We start from the raw sequence: 15,199 nt of genomic DNA, 5'->3' as shown, positions 1-15,199 counted from the left end.
TCGCCAACCTTCTCCTAATTTACATAATTTTGGTGACCCACAGTGACCTGTCTGCTTTTAACCACCAGATTTCGCTGTTTTCCAGGCGACGACAATAGAGGACATGGAGGCTCGGCTGGACTGCGGCCTGGTGAAAGGCCACGCTTACGCCGTAACAGACGTACGGAAAGTGAGGCTAGGTCACGGACTGCTTGCCTTTTTCAAATCAGAGAAGCTGCACATGATCCGCATGCGGAACCCGTGGGGGGAGAAGGAGTGGAGCGGCCCCTGGAGCGACAGGTAATTACAACCCCCGACACCTACACAAAACCTCAATGAGCCATCGTACAGTCATCTGTGTGATGTTTCCAGAGTAACAGAAATAATGTTTCCTTGGTATGACTTAGAGGATGAGAGATATGGGTTTTTTCTGTGACTGACTTTTAGAAATCAGGACAACCAATAACCGATAATTGATGCCATTTATAGTCGATAACGTATAAATGTGGTCTGGCTATCTACATTTATCTCTATTATATATGGCATTTTCAATAAAAACCTTGGTATAATCTGTACATAAATGAAACTGGTCTTCAAAAGAATAAAAACAAAAAAACAAAAAAAAATAAAACAAAATAAATACTTTAGGATGAAATTGGCCAATGGCAAAAAAAAAGGCAAATATCAGCCAGACGAGTTGTTTGGGCCCTTTCATTTATTGGTCTATCTCTAGTAAGACTTGTACCAACATCCCAAATTTCAGGTATTTAGTTTTTAAATACTAAGCACATGTTGATTCATTGTCTTATTTTATTTATTTCACACATATTAATACAAGAAAAATGGCTTTAAAATCAAGTAAAAATGTATAAGTGAGATTAAGGTTGAAAGATATAGGAGCTTTTATGAAAACCACACCCAGGACAGTTTACATAATAGACTCTAAAATAACAAAAGATAGTTCAATTGTTTAAAAAAATACATTATACAGTGGATTCATTGGTGAATAAAATGATATCGAAACACAGGATTATACATGCTCTGATTGAAAAGTATGCATCGTTTCCTATGGTGGTGATCAATATCGTACAGAATCTAAATTTTGTTTCCTTCTCTTCTTTTTTGAGATGTTTTAAATAACAGAAGAAGAAGATTTACGATCTGTCAAGTTTTATAATTATGGGTGTGTGAATTAGTGCCCCCCCCCCTCAAAATTTGTTTCTGAAGAGTCTGCACGTGATAAATCAGCAAACATGGAACATGAAACGACTGCAAAAGGAAAAACCCACCAGTCCATGTATCATACCCATGGTGACAGGAAAGCTGCACAATAGGAAACGCCTGGTTGACAATGAAAAATGGAGATGCAATCAAGCTAATGAGCCACAAGGCGAACAAGAATAAGTGAATTCAGCCCAGTAGGAGTTTTGTTTGTTTGTCGAGAGCGATTTGAAACGGCGCAGTCACTTACCCCGGGAAATTTCTGTGAAGAGGCTGAAAACTACCTCTTCAATTTAAACGCCCATGGGAGCCAAAAAAATTGGTTTGCACAAGGGACCAAAGTCAAGAAGCTTTTCCCCCCCCCAGAAACAAGCTTTTCATTGCGGTTTTCCCTTTTTTACTGCCATGCACTTGTTAGTGAGAAGAAAGGAATAGGAGATAAAGTTGCTCCCCGAGCGTCTCTCCGTGTCTGTGAACTGTTTGCTGCCAGACTCAGTCAAACAAACAGGGAGGTGGTAAAGTCGGATCACAACGCCGTCTGAATTATTAATCGGCCCCAAAGACAGAAAGATGTTATTAAGGCAACGTGAGTCATCTCTCCTCTCGCTCAATCACTGACTCGCACTCGCTGAATAATTTATTTATGGTTTGATTAAACCTGTTACAGTTAATGGAGTCTGACAGACTGTTGAGATGCCGACGTTTGTCAGTGAGACATAAACACAAAGACGTAAACACGGAGCTAATGCGTCCACTACAATATCTTCCTGTTTCCCCCGGAGCAGTGAATACAGGACTGATCTGGATGTTAAGGTTTGATTCACAGTAACAACATCACACTGCTCATGAGGAACAGATGTGATACATGATTCATATGTCAAAATATTCTGGAAACAAAATCAAAGAAGCCTCTTCTCACGGTGCATCATGAGTTGTTTGTATGTAGAAATACAAAATACTGAGAGTAAAAATGCAAAATACTAAGAGTTAACAGAAGAACCGTTAGCTCCTGTGTCTGTGCACACTGCCTTCTTAAATTCATTGACCAGAATATGTCAAGAAAACAACAATGGAGAAGTTTTAGGTTTGTTTTTTAATGATGGTTTTATCGATTTTGTCTTTTTGCTTCAAAAAACAAACAAAAAATGTTCAACATTTTCTGCATTTTATTGACCAAACAGCTGATTGCCAGATTCATTTATTATTAATATATGTATTAATCGCAGCCCTAATCATAATAATAATAATAACTATATATCAGACTTATATAGCGCTTATCAGTCACTTAAAGACACCTTTACAAGATAACAAAAAAAAAGATCGTCAGTAATAAAATAAATTAACTAATGAATGTTAAAACGATGGAACTGCCAGTTTGAACACATGGGTCCTGAATTGTGTTTTAAAAGTCTGTTGTGAAAATGTTGTGAAAATCCAAACCCATATTCAAAACAGTATTAGAATTAGATTAGATGAGAAGAGAAAAGAGTGAAGCTTTTGTATTAAAGTTTGCTCAAATACGCTTAAAACTCAGGGGAAATTCGACACAGAGTCACGTTTGTAATTTAAGACGGCTGTGAAATAAAAGCCGTGTTTTCTCTTGCTGCTAAAGTAAATACAGTGTTTTTTCTCGACAGTTCCGAGGAGTGGAACAAGGTGAGCAAGAGCGAGAGAGAGAAGCTGGGCGTCACCGTGCAGGACGACGGCGAGTTCTGGTGAGAACAGTTATATCTGCGGAAAAGCAGGAAAAAAATCCTACAGAAAGAGTCTGTGAGTCATTTAAAAATGATTGTTTTGATTGTTGCTCTCTGTCCTGAGCTCAGTCAGACACCCTCCTTTCACTCAGAGGTGATCGCTGCAGCTTTTAAAGACTTGACACTGGTTTTATTTTCCGTATATTCTGTATATATTCTTTTAGACAATCAAAGCTGCTTTACACTGCAGTTTTGCCATTCACCCATTCACTCACACTTTCATACAGCACATCTAGTATGTGCATTTTCCAGCGAATTAAAAATGTCAGCTATTTTTCTATCACTCATCGTTCATACCCATTCACACACTGTTGGCACAGCCGTCAGGAGCAACGTGGGATTAAGTGTCCTCCATTCAAAGATTATTAAAGTCAAAATGAAAATGCTAAATGTTTTTCTTTGACAGTGCCAAAAACAACAACACCAAATTGGTTAAATCTCATTCAGTGTTGATGGCAGAGTTGTCACCTGTCTCACTTTTACGTGTTGCCCTTTTTCTTTATTCCTGGTTTCATTTCCTCTATTTTTTAACACCTGTCGAAGCTCTTCTTTCAAGCTTCTGCCTCTCCACTCTCTCCGCTCCTTTCTCTCCTCTTCTTTTCCTGCCCTCCTGCAGGATGACGTTTGACGACTTCTGCCAGTACTTCACCGACCTCATCCTGTGTCGCCTCATTAACACGTCCTACCTGAGCATCCACAAAACCTGGGAGGAGGAGGTGATGAGGGGATCCTGGGTCCACCGGCAGGATCCTCTCCGCAACCGGTCGGGCGGTTGCATCAATCACAAAGCCACCTTCCTGCAGAACCCTCAGGTTGGTCCTGCCACTGATGTGTGTTTATTTGCTACAGATAAGACAGAGCTTCATATGATTGTTCCTTTTTATTCTTTGCAGTACGTGTTTGATGTGAAGAAGGTGGAGGACGAGGTGTTGATCTGCTTGCAGCAAAAAGAAAAGAGAGCCACACCCAAAGAGGGCAAAGGGGAAAACCTGGCTATCGGCTTTGATATTCACCGGGTAGAAATGCTCAAATGAGACACTAATATATGCACAAATTAGAAAAAATCATCATTACTGGAACTCTTTTCTGTGGCATTTTCTCATCTTGCAGGTGGAGCTAAATCGGAAGTACCGTATGCACTCAGCCCAGCAGAAAGTAGCGGGCTCCATCTACATCAACTCGCGCTGCGTCTTCCTCAGGAAGGAGCTGAAGGAGGGCCGCTACGTCATCATCCCCACAACCTTTGACCCGGCGCAGCAGGGCGACTTCCTGCTGCGTGTTTTTACTGATGTGCCTTCAGACTGCAAGTAAATCCGTAATCTCTATCCAGAGATAGAGCAGAGCGTCATTTAACTCCTGTGGTAACTGTTACTCTTAGTCACATGAGGGTGAACTCTCGTTCCACTGCTCATCTGTGATTTCTCCTCCACTTGACTTGGGTGGCGCTAAAAGCTAAGCTAACCGCTGAGTCCACAGATTTGTATGTTCCCTTGGCATCTACGATGTGGAACCATAAATGCTTCCACACAGTGTTTTTCAGATGCTTTAATGTCAGATTTAGTTTCCTTGTGTCCTGGGAATTAAAACCGGATCCTACAGCCAAGCTGCTCTCACAGCGCCCTCTGCTGGATAATGTGGTAGCTACTTAATTCTGACATCTTAATCAACGATTTTTAAGGTTCCACTTTACATTTTACTCACCAAGTTCAAACAAACGTTTGAATTGCCCTTGTCCTCACCGTGACACGTGTCTCTTTTCCTATGTCCATTTTTATGGACCAAGTGATTTCAATTACGATCGCTCAACAGGTTAATCATCGATGATTAGATTAATCATTCGTTGCAGCCCTTGTTTCAACGTCTATATCTGATGAATATGCTACAAACACAACACATTCTGAGCTGTTTCAGTAAAATCCAGTAAAATCACTCTGGTGTCTCGGTTATGTTTTTCCCAACAAGGCTTTTATTGTGAAATATATGTAGGACCAATGAAAGTGCTGGCATTTTCTACTTATGTCAGAGCATAGCAGCAGCTTCACAGCAAGTGGAGACACAGTAGATCAATGTTCAGCAGATCAAACACACAAAGACAGTCTGAGCCATTGATGTTTATAAAAAAAAACAAAAAAAAACCCTGTTCCCTTACATCCATGTCATGTTCTGTGTCTTTCCCAGAGAGCTGACTCTAGACGAGCCTCCTCAGACATGTTGGACAGGGATGTGTGGCTACCCTCAGCTGGTCACTCAGGTCCATGTACTGAACGCTGAGGGTCTGCAGGGACAGGACTCCAACGGAGGTATGATCAGTGACACGTATACACCCGTTGTTGTCGAAAACTCCAGCAAAAAACACGCAGAGCTTCACTGCCTTTTGTGAATTTTAAAATTGATTTTCAGTATATTTTTAAATAATACTAGATCAATCTGTTGAAAATGTGTTCTTCCAGCAAATAATAATCCCATCTCCTGGGCTGAATCATCACGCTGACCCAGTCCAGTCAGACATTTAAAGATTCCTTAAGATTCTTAAGACGATATAATGTGATGTTTTTATGTGAAATCTTGATCATGATCTGATGTAACGCTGATATAACGAGTTCTTGGGTCAATAACATGATACATGTATATGTTTTTCCCTGCGTCTAAATGGAGAGGGCACTTAGTCTCTTCCCTCGTCAAACTAACAGTTTCTTTTCAGCTTTTTGCATACTCATGCCGCAGCAGATGTAGATATAAATTGTCTTCATAAAATAACAGTTGGTGAAGGCACAAGCATAGACATCTAGGAGGTAGCAGCCTTTTGTCCCTGCATGTCACATTTTAAAGCCAATATCAGCCAATTGTGATATTGTGCCGATAATGGAGTGGAGTGGAGCAGAAAGTGCTATTTTTAATAATTAAATTGGTGGAAAAACAATTGTGTAAAGTAATAAAAAAATGCATGAACCAACCAAATACACATATACTACCTAGTGTCCCATTGCAGCACTGGGTTCTGACGTGTTTTTGTTATTGTTTTTTTCCCTGCAGCTGTCAATCCCTACGTGATCATCACCTGTGAAGGAGAGAGGGTTCGTTCGCCAGTTTATAAGGACACGCGGTGCCCAAGCTTCGACATCAAAGGCCTGTTTTATCGCAAGAAACCCAAAGAGGGCATCCACATCGAGGTGAGCTTGTCACTCTGCGGACGGCGTACGACTGAACATGAAACAAGTGACGCTCTGTTGACTGTGACCTGTGTTTGGTCTCAGGCATCAGATAAATACCCGACCAGTCATTAACAAGTTTACAAGCAATAATTATACATAATTACACAAGCGTGTTTCTCTTTGCTGTCGCTGCTGTGTGAACAAACCAGCAATTGCTGCTAAAAGGTGAATAACATAAACAGTGACGCATTTTAGCTGATGAATATCTCGTGTCACAACAACAGGCTGTTGCCATTTTTCTGATGAATTGAAGAGTTAATTTGTCCACACATCGTCCTCTTTTGCTGCAAAAGCTGGGAATACAATAGAAAACAAAGAACCTTAAGTTTCTTTTATATGAGCATTCCTAGGCCATGAAAACACTTAGTTTAGATAATAATATTCAAGTTTAAATGAATGTCTCCACACCGTCCATGTTCTTCCCATTCTCATGAACAAGATATCTGAACAAATCCTGCGTTCAGGGTATTTACCCTTTACATTTGTAGGCCGTAGATTTAAAGTACAGGAACTACATGGATCTAACTCTCATCCCCGTATTCACTATATCATTTTTATTTAGCTGAAGCCAAATATCATCCCTTTGTTGTGTGTGGGGGGCTTCTCTTTCCCTTGACATCCATAACTAATCAATTACAGGCTCAATATCAGGCAATATTTGTCAGCCTGCGCACTTGTTAGTGAATTATTATAGCTGATGTAATATTGAATTTATTCAATCAGACGTGTGAAATTGTATAATTTGTGTCGTGGTGAGTGAAAGCAGATGTCTTCATGCTGTGGAGGTTGTCAAGGCCCCCGGAGCAGAGATGCGCTGAAATAAATTTTCATTTCTTTTGCTCCCCTGATATTTAAACACACGCTCTGTAATCAGAATATTAAACCTGTGAAGGCAAATATCAAAGTCACTATGTTAAACTGTAACTTTTAAAAGAAAACAACACATAAACAAAGGGTGCGGCAAATAAATACTGTTATAGTATTTGTAAACACAGCATCATTTCAAGTAATACTTTACACAGGAAACCTCCCAAAAATCACTTTATATGCCAGGCCTGTATGAAATACACCAAAATACTTGTACATTTAAAATGTCAACCCTATGGTGTTGTTGGAGGCTAAAACATAATGTTTTATTTTCAGGTCAATTCTGTGGTAAAACTAAAAATACATATAAGAATATATAAGAAAAACACATTATCCTTTCATCCATATTTCAGTCTCTGAAATATTACAATAGATGCAGGACAAGACTGAGTCGCATGACCATACTTTTTGCCTTCGGGAACTTAAGTTTTCAAGCGTCTCAGGCCTCTGTCGATTGCTCATATTTCACAATGACGCTTTCTGTGACGTAGCTGGATCTCTGCTGATTTGCTGTTCCTAAGATCTTGCAGTAACACGTGGTAACGTGTTTTTCTGATGTCTGCGGAAGTTACCAAATATAGTTATTTGCCCGGTAAATGGTGGCATTTCATCATTTTTACACTGCGTTTTCCAAAAATCCTCTTTTACGTCTCCTCACAAGTGTGGATAAAAAACTAAATGATACAAACCTTTTGTGGATTTTCCTAAACTCGTTCTCGTCATGAGTTGAGCAGCTTTGATGCTTGAATAAACATAGCTGTTTGAGTACATGTGAATTTTTATCAGTGCAAAGAGCATTTCCTCTGTTCTATTTTCTTCACATAAAATACAGACGCATCACAAGTTCTTTTCGAGCAGCACCGATAAAACAACTCTGTTTAACATATCGCTTGAATCCAAACTCCTATCACTCCTGTCCCCTACAAATATTCTCCACTGCTTATTCCCTATTGTCTTTTCTTTCCTCTCTTTTCCTGCTTTCCCCTTTGCTTCCCGGATCCCCGCCTTGCTCACACGAGCGACCAACAGATCTACAACAGGAACATGATCGTGGACACCTTCCTGGGTCAGGTGATCCTGTTCAGCGACCCCAACGAGCGGCAGGAGCAGCACACGCTTCACCTCCGCGACAAGGGCAACCGCCAGGACAACGACCTCCCGGGCACGCTCACTGTGCGCCTCATCACCTCCACCACGCTCACCAACATCTGATGACTTTGTGTTCAATCATCCTCCAAACATCGCAGGAGCTCACTGTGCCGCTCGCTCTCTCTTTGTTTCTCTCATCATTTCCCCCTGTTTTCTTCTGCGTCGGTGTTTGAATTCTACTCTCTTTCAAGTGTATTTGAAGGACTACACCTTTATTTCCTCACTGAGGTCCTGACTGAACGATACCTGCCAAAATCGGCCTTCATTATTTGTTCTTAAATCATGTCTGAGCTTCAGTCGAGCGGATTTTTAAAGGTGCAAAATGCGAATATTTGAGTGCCAACGTGTCAGACCAAAGCTCGCGTGATCGTGATCATGTGCCCGCACGTATAGCAGACATATAATAATAGATAAATACATTTACGTGTTTACATCAAGGCAGCAGAACTGAAGGTTTGTTGTCACCAGGACATTTTGAAGTACTTTCTTCTTGGGATCAAAATCGCTTTTTCATGTCTGATTCCAATTTCACAGCCTTGAGTATGTATCTTGAGTTGTCTTTTATCTTAAAATACTCGTAAGTCCACGTGGTCTGGACTGATCACTTACATTCTGATGACATGATGTGGGTGGTTCATGTCTGTCTTTACAGCCTGTGATTAGTGAACCATCTCTATTTTGGATAATAATTGGATTTGACTTTTTTCCAGCCGGTATTTCACCGAGACTGAATTTCATATCGCCTCGTTCCTGCTTTCTGCCGCTGCCACTCTGCTTGTTCATTTTTTTTGGTGTTCAAGTGATACTCATCAACAGCCACACGGCTGGTGTAGTGGTTAGCACTCTTGCCTTTGCAGCAAGAAGACCTGGTTTGGAACAAAGAACTGCATGGGGTTCTGTATGTTCTCCCCAAGTGTGCAAAGTGTCCAAAGACATGCAGATTTGGGGATTAGGCAAATTGGACACTAAATTGACTGTAGATGGTTGTTGTCCCTATGTGTCCCTGCCATTATAGTATTCGATTCCAGGACTCATGACTCGATTCAGACTCAAGCACAGAACTATATTTGTAAGTTGGTGATTTAGCCTCGGATTTTTGATTGATAGAATTTTAAATTGTTGTTTTGTTAGCTTTTTTTAAAGATAGCCTAACAATTTAATATAAGACTTTATATTAATACTGTAAAATATTTCACTTGGCACTGGAGCCCATTTTGGAACTGACACAAAACTGAGGACTCGTCCGATGTGATACCAACATCATGTGAGGCAGAACGTTGCATTTTGCACCTTTAATCACTTTCACTTCATTTGCGACTTAACCGATAAAAAGAAACCCCCTTTTTTTCCTTTCATATTGTCATAATCGAACACACAGTGCACATACAACACATATGCAGACATGTCTGCACTCGCCATGCATGTGCCAATGTTTCCAAGGGCTATGCATTGCCTTAAGGCTGAGTATGTCTCTCCACGTGGAGGAGACGGGAGGTTATGTTAAATCCCCCCTTTATGTTTTTCCCATCAGCTTTCCTCAGTGACAGCACAGCCTCCATTTTATCATCCAGTCCACATCTTAGATTCTACGTCGCTCCCTCTTCTATATCGACTCAAGCCTTTGATATGTGTGGACGTTCCTGCCTCCCGGACAACTCACCTCTTCTCCAGTTTCCTCCTGTGCTTTGGAAAGCATGCAGCGCTGTCTGTCAACTTTTTTAACCCGTGGACTTTTTACAAATGAAAGCCAACGTGCAGCTCCCCCCTCCCTCCTCCCTCCTCCCCCAGGAATCAGAGCTTGCCTGTCGTTTTGTGAGCGTGCTCGTCTTCCATCGCTGGCACCATCTGAATCTCCCCTGAGACGCTTTCTGCCGGTTGCTATGGACGATCGCCAAACTGCATGCCTAAAAAGGAAAAAAAACTAAACTTAAACTTAACTTGCCTGTGCTGCACATCTTGTCGTCGTAGCTTAGCAGCCGGTGCTTCTTCGATTCCCAACCCATCACAAAGACTTACCGTGACATAATTCAAGTGCTTTATGGGACCAAAGATGAGCCAGGCCTTTTGTTCTCATAGTCCCGTTCAGACAGGAATGTCCTGGCATGTCCTGGCATGGCATGGCATGGCATGGCCCAAGCCTAGCTACAAACCACCACCCCCTGTGCCACATCCTCTCTTAGCGGCAACACCACTGCCTGACGCTTCCTCTGACTTGAGTCTGTTGTCCACGTTGACGTCAGGACACAGCAGCTCCTGCTTCTGATGTCGGCACAGAACAGCGCCGAGTGTGAGTGTGCGTGTGTGTTTGTGAGAGAGTGTGTACTTTGTTTTTAAATCCTGGTGAGGACCGTACAGTGAAGACACACCAGCCAATAGGGAATAGTGACAGACTGCTGATTTCTGGAGGTTAAGACCTGGTCTTTGAGTTCAGGTTACTATTAGATTTAGGTTCAGGTTGACTTCTCCCCACAGGGATAGCGGTGTACTTGTTTTTAAATCCTAATGGGTACCGTAACATGAAAGTGATCCAACGAATGGGGGACATGTGTCGCTCGTGGGGACAAAATTGAGTCGCGTCATGCTGCTGATTGAGTTTGAAGGTAAAAATCAGTTATTTGGTTTCAGCTTACAATTAGATTTAGGTGCAGGTCAAGTTGTCCCCACAGGGACAGCGTGACAAACATCTGTGTGTGTGTGTGTGTGTGTGCTTGCGTGAATGTATATCTGTTAAATGCAGGAGAAAAAAAGGATTTCTGAGAAAAGGTGTGAACTAAAAAGGAGAACAGCCCTTGAGGTGAAAACACACCTTGCACTTTACTTCATTTAAATGTGGTAAAAAGCCTCTTAATGGTGAAAGAACGGCGGGAGATCGGAGGAGACGTCCTGCCAAACAACCTGTGCCATTGCCTTGGTCCTGGCTGTGTCTCCATTACAGGAAAACAGCGTGGGACAAACTGTATAATACTTTTCAAATGGATTACAAATGGCATATTCAACCAGTACTGGTATTACCTTTCTGTGATGAACAACAGCATTTATTTCATCCAGTTTGACCTTTGAGCACCTTGTGTCCAACAGAGGCCCAAACTGAAAATCACAATTTACGTATAATTATTTTTTCCCTGAAAGTGCAATTTCATCGGGGGGGTTTTCAGTATGTCTCAGTGTTTTTTTTTTTCTTCTCTGTCTCCGTGTTATTGAGAATTAAAAATCGTAGTTTTTTTAATGTCATTTGAGATATTTTCGTTGAATGTAAGACAGTTATTTTATTCAGCGCCTTTTCCGTTACTTGAACACCTTTATAGTTCACATCTCTGTAAATGTGTCTTGCATGGATTATTTTTTCCACTATGTTCATGGCCTTGTTATTGTACTGTTCAATTGTTACTATACACACATATGAATACGTATATATACATATATATATATATATATATCCTTTCTATCTGAAAAATGAAATGCTAGATTTGAGCAGTCAGCATGTCTACACTAATGCACCTCACGTCAGTCTGACCATATCAATAGTTATAGCCTACGTCTTGTCACACAGTGATATAATGATAACGCCTTTAGCATCAGTGAACCTTAGCGGCAGTTGTTGACTATTTAGGTGCTATTTATATTCTCTGTGCTCTGTTACGTCATTTATTTTGGTGTGAAAGGGACAGAAAATGAAGTAAAAAGCTATGTTAGAAAGTGAAGTGCCAAGTAGAGGTCGACCGATGTGGGATTTTTAGAAATCAGGGCAGCTGACCTTTTGGCCCATATATTTATCCAATTTTCTTTATTTTTCCTAGATCTGATTAATATAACTGTTTCACGGTACAATTTGCAGTGTTAAAGTAAGAGTTCATTTAACACCAGATCGGATTAGGACCAAATTCATGATGGATAAGTATGAAACTAAAGTATTTAACTCTTTTTAGTATTACTGTAACAATTAAATACACTCTGAAATGAAGTTTTAAAATGAAATATTTTAACATTCAAGTCAAATTCTACAGTGTATTTGGTCCTTGGTGGCAATGGTGTTAAACCGACTATTTTGGTGTTACTTTAATGTTGTAAAATAGATTTTTAATAACAAGTTATTGTCAAACACTAATCGTCTGTCTTGCAATATATTTTGTTTTTGCACTTCAGTGCAGTTATATACAGTATTTTTTTAATAAAAAAATTATGTACAAACTACATATTAAATACATGAAATAGGTCAACAAAAACAAAACTTTCGGATGAAAAAAGTAAAGTTTCAGTGAGAAACAATTTGTAATTTGTAAGAATCAGGCAATGCCGGTCATCAAAAAATGGCAAACATCGACCCGATGAATCGGTCTACCTCTAATGCCAAGTTGTGTAAAGCAAAGTTTTTATTAACCGACCAGAAAAGAAGGAAAACCATTTTCCCTTCCTTTCTCCTCTCCTCACTCAGTACCGCTGAAGTCTTAACTGCTCTAGTGGAGCCCTCTATTGGTCAGCTATTTGTACAGAGCAGCTTTCAGGTGTGACTGTTGTGTAAACTCTAATCCCCCTCACAGGTCAGTACTGTTCATATTTACAAAATCTGCTTTCTATGGGGATGGGATTGACGGGCGAGAGATTATCGCAGGATGAAAATGAGAGCACACAGATTAGGGAGCAGCTTGTGTTTGTCATGGATGTCAGTTGTGTTTGACTCGCAGAGCTAAACATCTGCTTTGCCGCCACCACCCCCCCAAAATAAATTAATATTCAGTGATGCTTGAAAAGATGGTATTTCCAGAAACCTCCAACCATCTGGAGAAATTAGTATGCTCTTTGCTTCTCAACAACCAAGGTAGTTAATTTATATTTTTGGGCATTTTGCCAATATGACCAACTAGTTGATATTGCAAAAAATAAGTCCTTGCTCAGTTTTTCGTATTATTTTGTTTTTTAAAAATCTTAATATCTGTCTTTTTACAAGCAAGGAAAAAAACAATGTCTGGTTTTCTGCGTAGAAAATTTTACACTTTGGTGACCACTTGAATATCTGGTTAAAAACTCGGTGCAAAAAGGACATTTTTTATCTCTGAAAATCCAGGTGATTCCTTTCAAACAACAGCACCACTTTTTGTTCCGATTTTAAAGAGACTGAATCAATCAAAAATTTTTACTGGGTGGTTCACTTGTAAATACATCATTGTCATGAAAGGATGATTCATAAAAACCTAAATAATCCCCTTATTTTTTGCTTTTTGTGCCTCCAGCAGACATTTTTAAGCTATTTTAGCTAAGCTATCTTAAGCTATCTTAGCTAAAAACAGCTATTAGGTTTGTCACATTTGTTCACGTTCTTCGTAAAATGAATCATAACTATTATAATTATTATTATTTATCCCAAACGTCTAATTGCAATGGAAATTGCAATTGTGGTTTGTGACATAAAGTCAAAGTTTATTACATCATTCACTGTTTTATAGATTGAAAATCTGAAGAAGCATGATGACAATTCACGTTAACTACTCCATATACTATTGCAGGGATGAGCAATTAAAGATTTAAATTGTTTCCCATGTACAAAAATTTATATTTTTGTTGCTGTGGTAACACTTAACAATATGGGTACGTTAATTAACAGTATTAATGCTGTTATAAATATTTAACAGTTCATTAACGTTTTAAGTCACCATTTATCAATGTTATTCAGTTGAATGAAGTTATAAATTCATAAATTATTGTATTACTATTAATGCCAGTAATAACTATTAACCCACAACTAAAAAGTACTTTAAAGCTTTAGGTAACTGTAAATGCCTTTATTTAATTCATATTGATTAAAGGTTTCTGTATCTGTGAAGATAAATATTTTTTTGTACCGTAAATGACCCTTTATTTATGTATACTGGCACTAAATAATCCTCACTTAACTCTGTTAATCATACTTTGCCTTTATTAATGCTCATTGTGACCCTTGTCTTAAAGTGTAAAACATCCATCCCTTAACTATGACTTCATAAATGTAGGGTATAAGTTTATCAGTAAGCATTTGTTAACCATTATTATAGATTAACAATGGTTAATGCATGGTTAATTGTGCTCATGTAAGGCATATTTCACATACTTATGTATTTATGAAGTCTAAATTAAGAGTCATATCTCATTTAACTTGAATAACAGTATTAAACATTAGTTAAAATATTAATTAACAGTTAGTAAATGCTTATTACAGCATTCACTAACGTTAATAAAGATATCCTTATTGCAAGGTGTTACCTGTTTCATTTGGAAAGGATTAATTGCTCATGATTCTGCTTGAAAAGTAACATGAAGGAGCCAAAGTGATGGTGTGTGAAGGTTGCAGTGAAATATTAAGGGTGTTGTTCCTCCTCCTCCTCCTCTTCCTCATCAGCCTTCTACTAATGTGCTACAGCAGTGCCAAAAAAACCAAAACAACTAATGCATAAAGAAGAAGCTTAGAGGTTGGTGATGGAGTTGTAAAGATGTTGCTATGTGTTGGACAAATGTAAGACCACTTTGTGTCACACTCTGTTGTTGTTTTTTGTCTTTAAATGTTCCGTGCATTTTAATTGTTGCACACCATGATCCTTTGTCAAAAGTGTTATGTTAGGCCGAACTAACCAGACTAACTGGAGTGTGTGGATCTTTTCCTTGATTTTTCCCTCTGAATTTCCTCATTTCCTGTGGACTCATATTTCCTGCACAGCCTCGTCAAAGCTGGTTTCCACAACACTGAATGAACCCTTTTGGATAAAGCTGAACTGCTTTGTATGAATCCAGAATTGCCAGTGCATGTAGCAAAAACTGCTTCAGACCTTCTCGCACCGTTGGCGACTCACAGATTACAGCATATATATTTTTCTTTTGGGAGGGGGGTTCTCAGAGTGTCGTGTCACATAATCTGCTGTTGCTACTTTGATAAACATACTGCGCAAAGTAAGAGGCTTGTGTTGCACACTTGCATGCGTTTAAACAGTATCTGGTTTTATAACATTTTGTATTCAGTAACCTGCAGTATACAGTATGTATATAAAAGTA

General features: G+C 39.4%; 1 protein-coding gene across 2 annotated transcripts in view; it reads left to right on the top strand.

Moving 5' to 3' along the window:
- The window catches only part of capn5b (calpain 5b), a 45,997-nt gene extending 33,102 nt beyond the window's left edge, over positions 1-12,895 (top strand). The window contains exons 6-13 of one of the 2 annotated variants that reach the window (XM_058628185.1): positions 86-279; positions 2,838-2,915; positions 3,571-3,766; positions 3,848-3,970; positions 4,065-4,261; positions 5,133-5,254; positions 5,988-6,124; positions 9,714-12,895. In XM_058628185.1, coding sequence (XP_058484168.1) covers positions 86-279; positions 2,838-2,915; positions 3,571-3,766; positions 3,848-3,970; positions 4,065-4,261; positions 5,133-5,254; positions 5,988-6,124; positions 9,714-9,926 — 1,260 coding nt within the window. In that variant the 3' untranslated portion in view covers positions 9,927-12,895. Of the gene's footprint in view, positions 1-85; positions 280-2,837; positions 2,916-3,570; positions 3,767-3,847; positions 3,971-4,064; positions 4,262-5,132; positions 5,255-5,987; positions 6,125-8,062 lie in introns of both variants that reach the window. The other variant, XM_058628186.1, reaches the window with a different exon arrangement.
- The last annotated feature ends 2,304 nt before the right edge of the window (positions 12,896-15,199 follow it).

Source organism: Solea solea, chromosome 4 (assembly GCF_958295425.1).
Source record: "Solea solea chromosome 4, fSolSol10.1, whole genome shotgun sequence".
Lineage (NCBI taxonomy): Eukaryota > Metazoa > Chordata > Actinopteri > Pleuronectiformes > Soleidae > Solea > Solea solea.
Note: the sequence above shows the minus strand (reverse complement) of the source record. Positions and strands in the feature narration are given on the sequence as shown.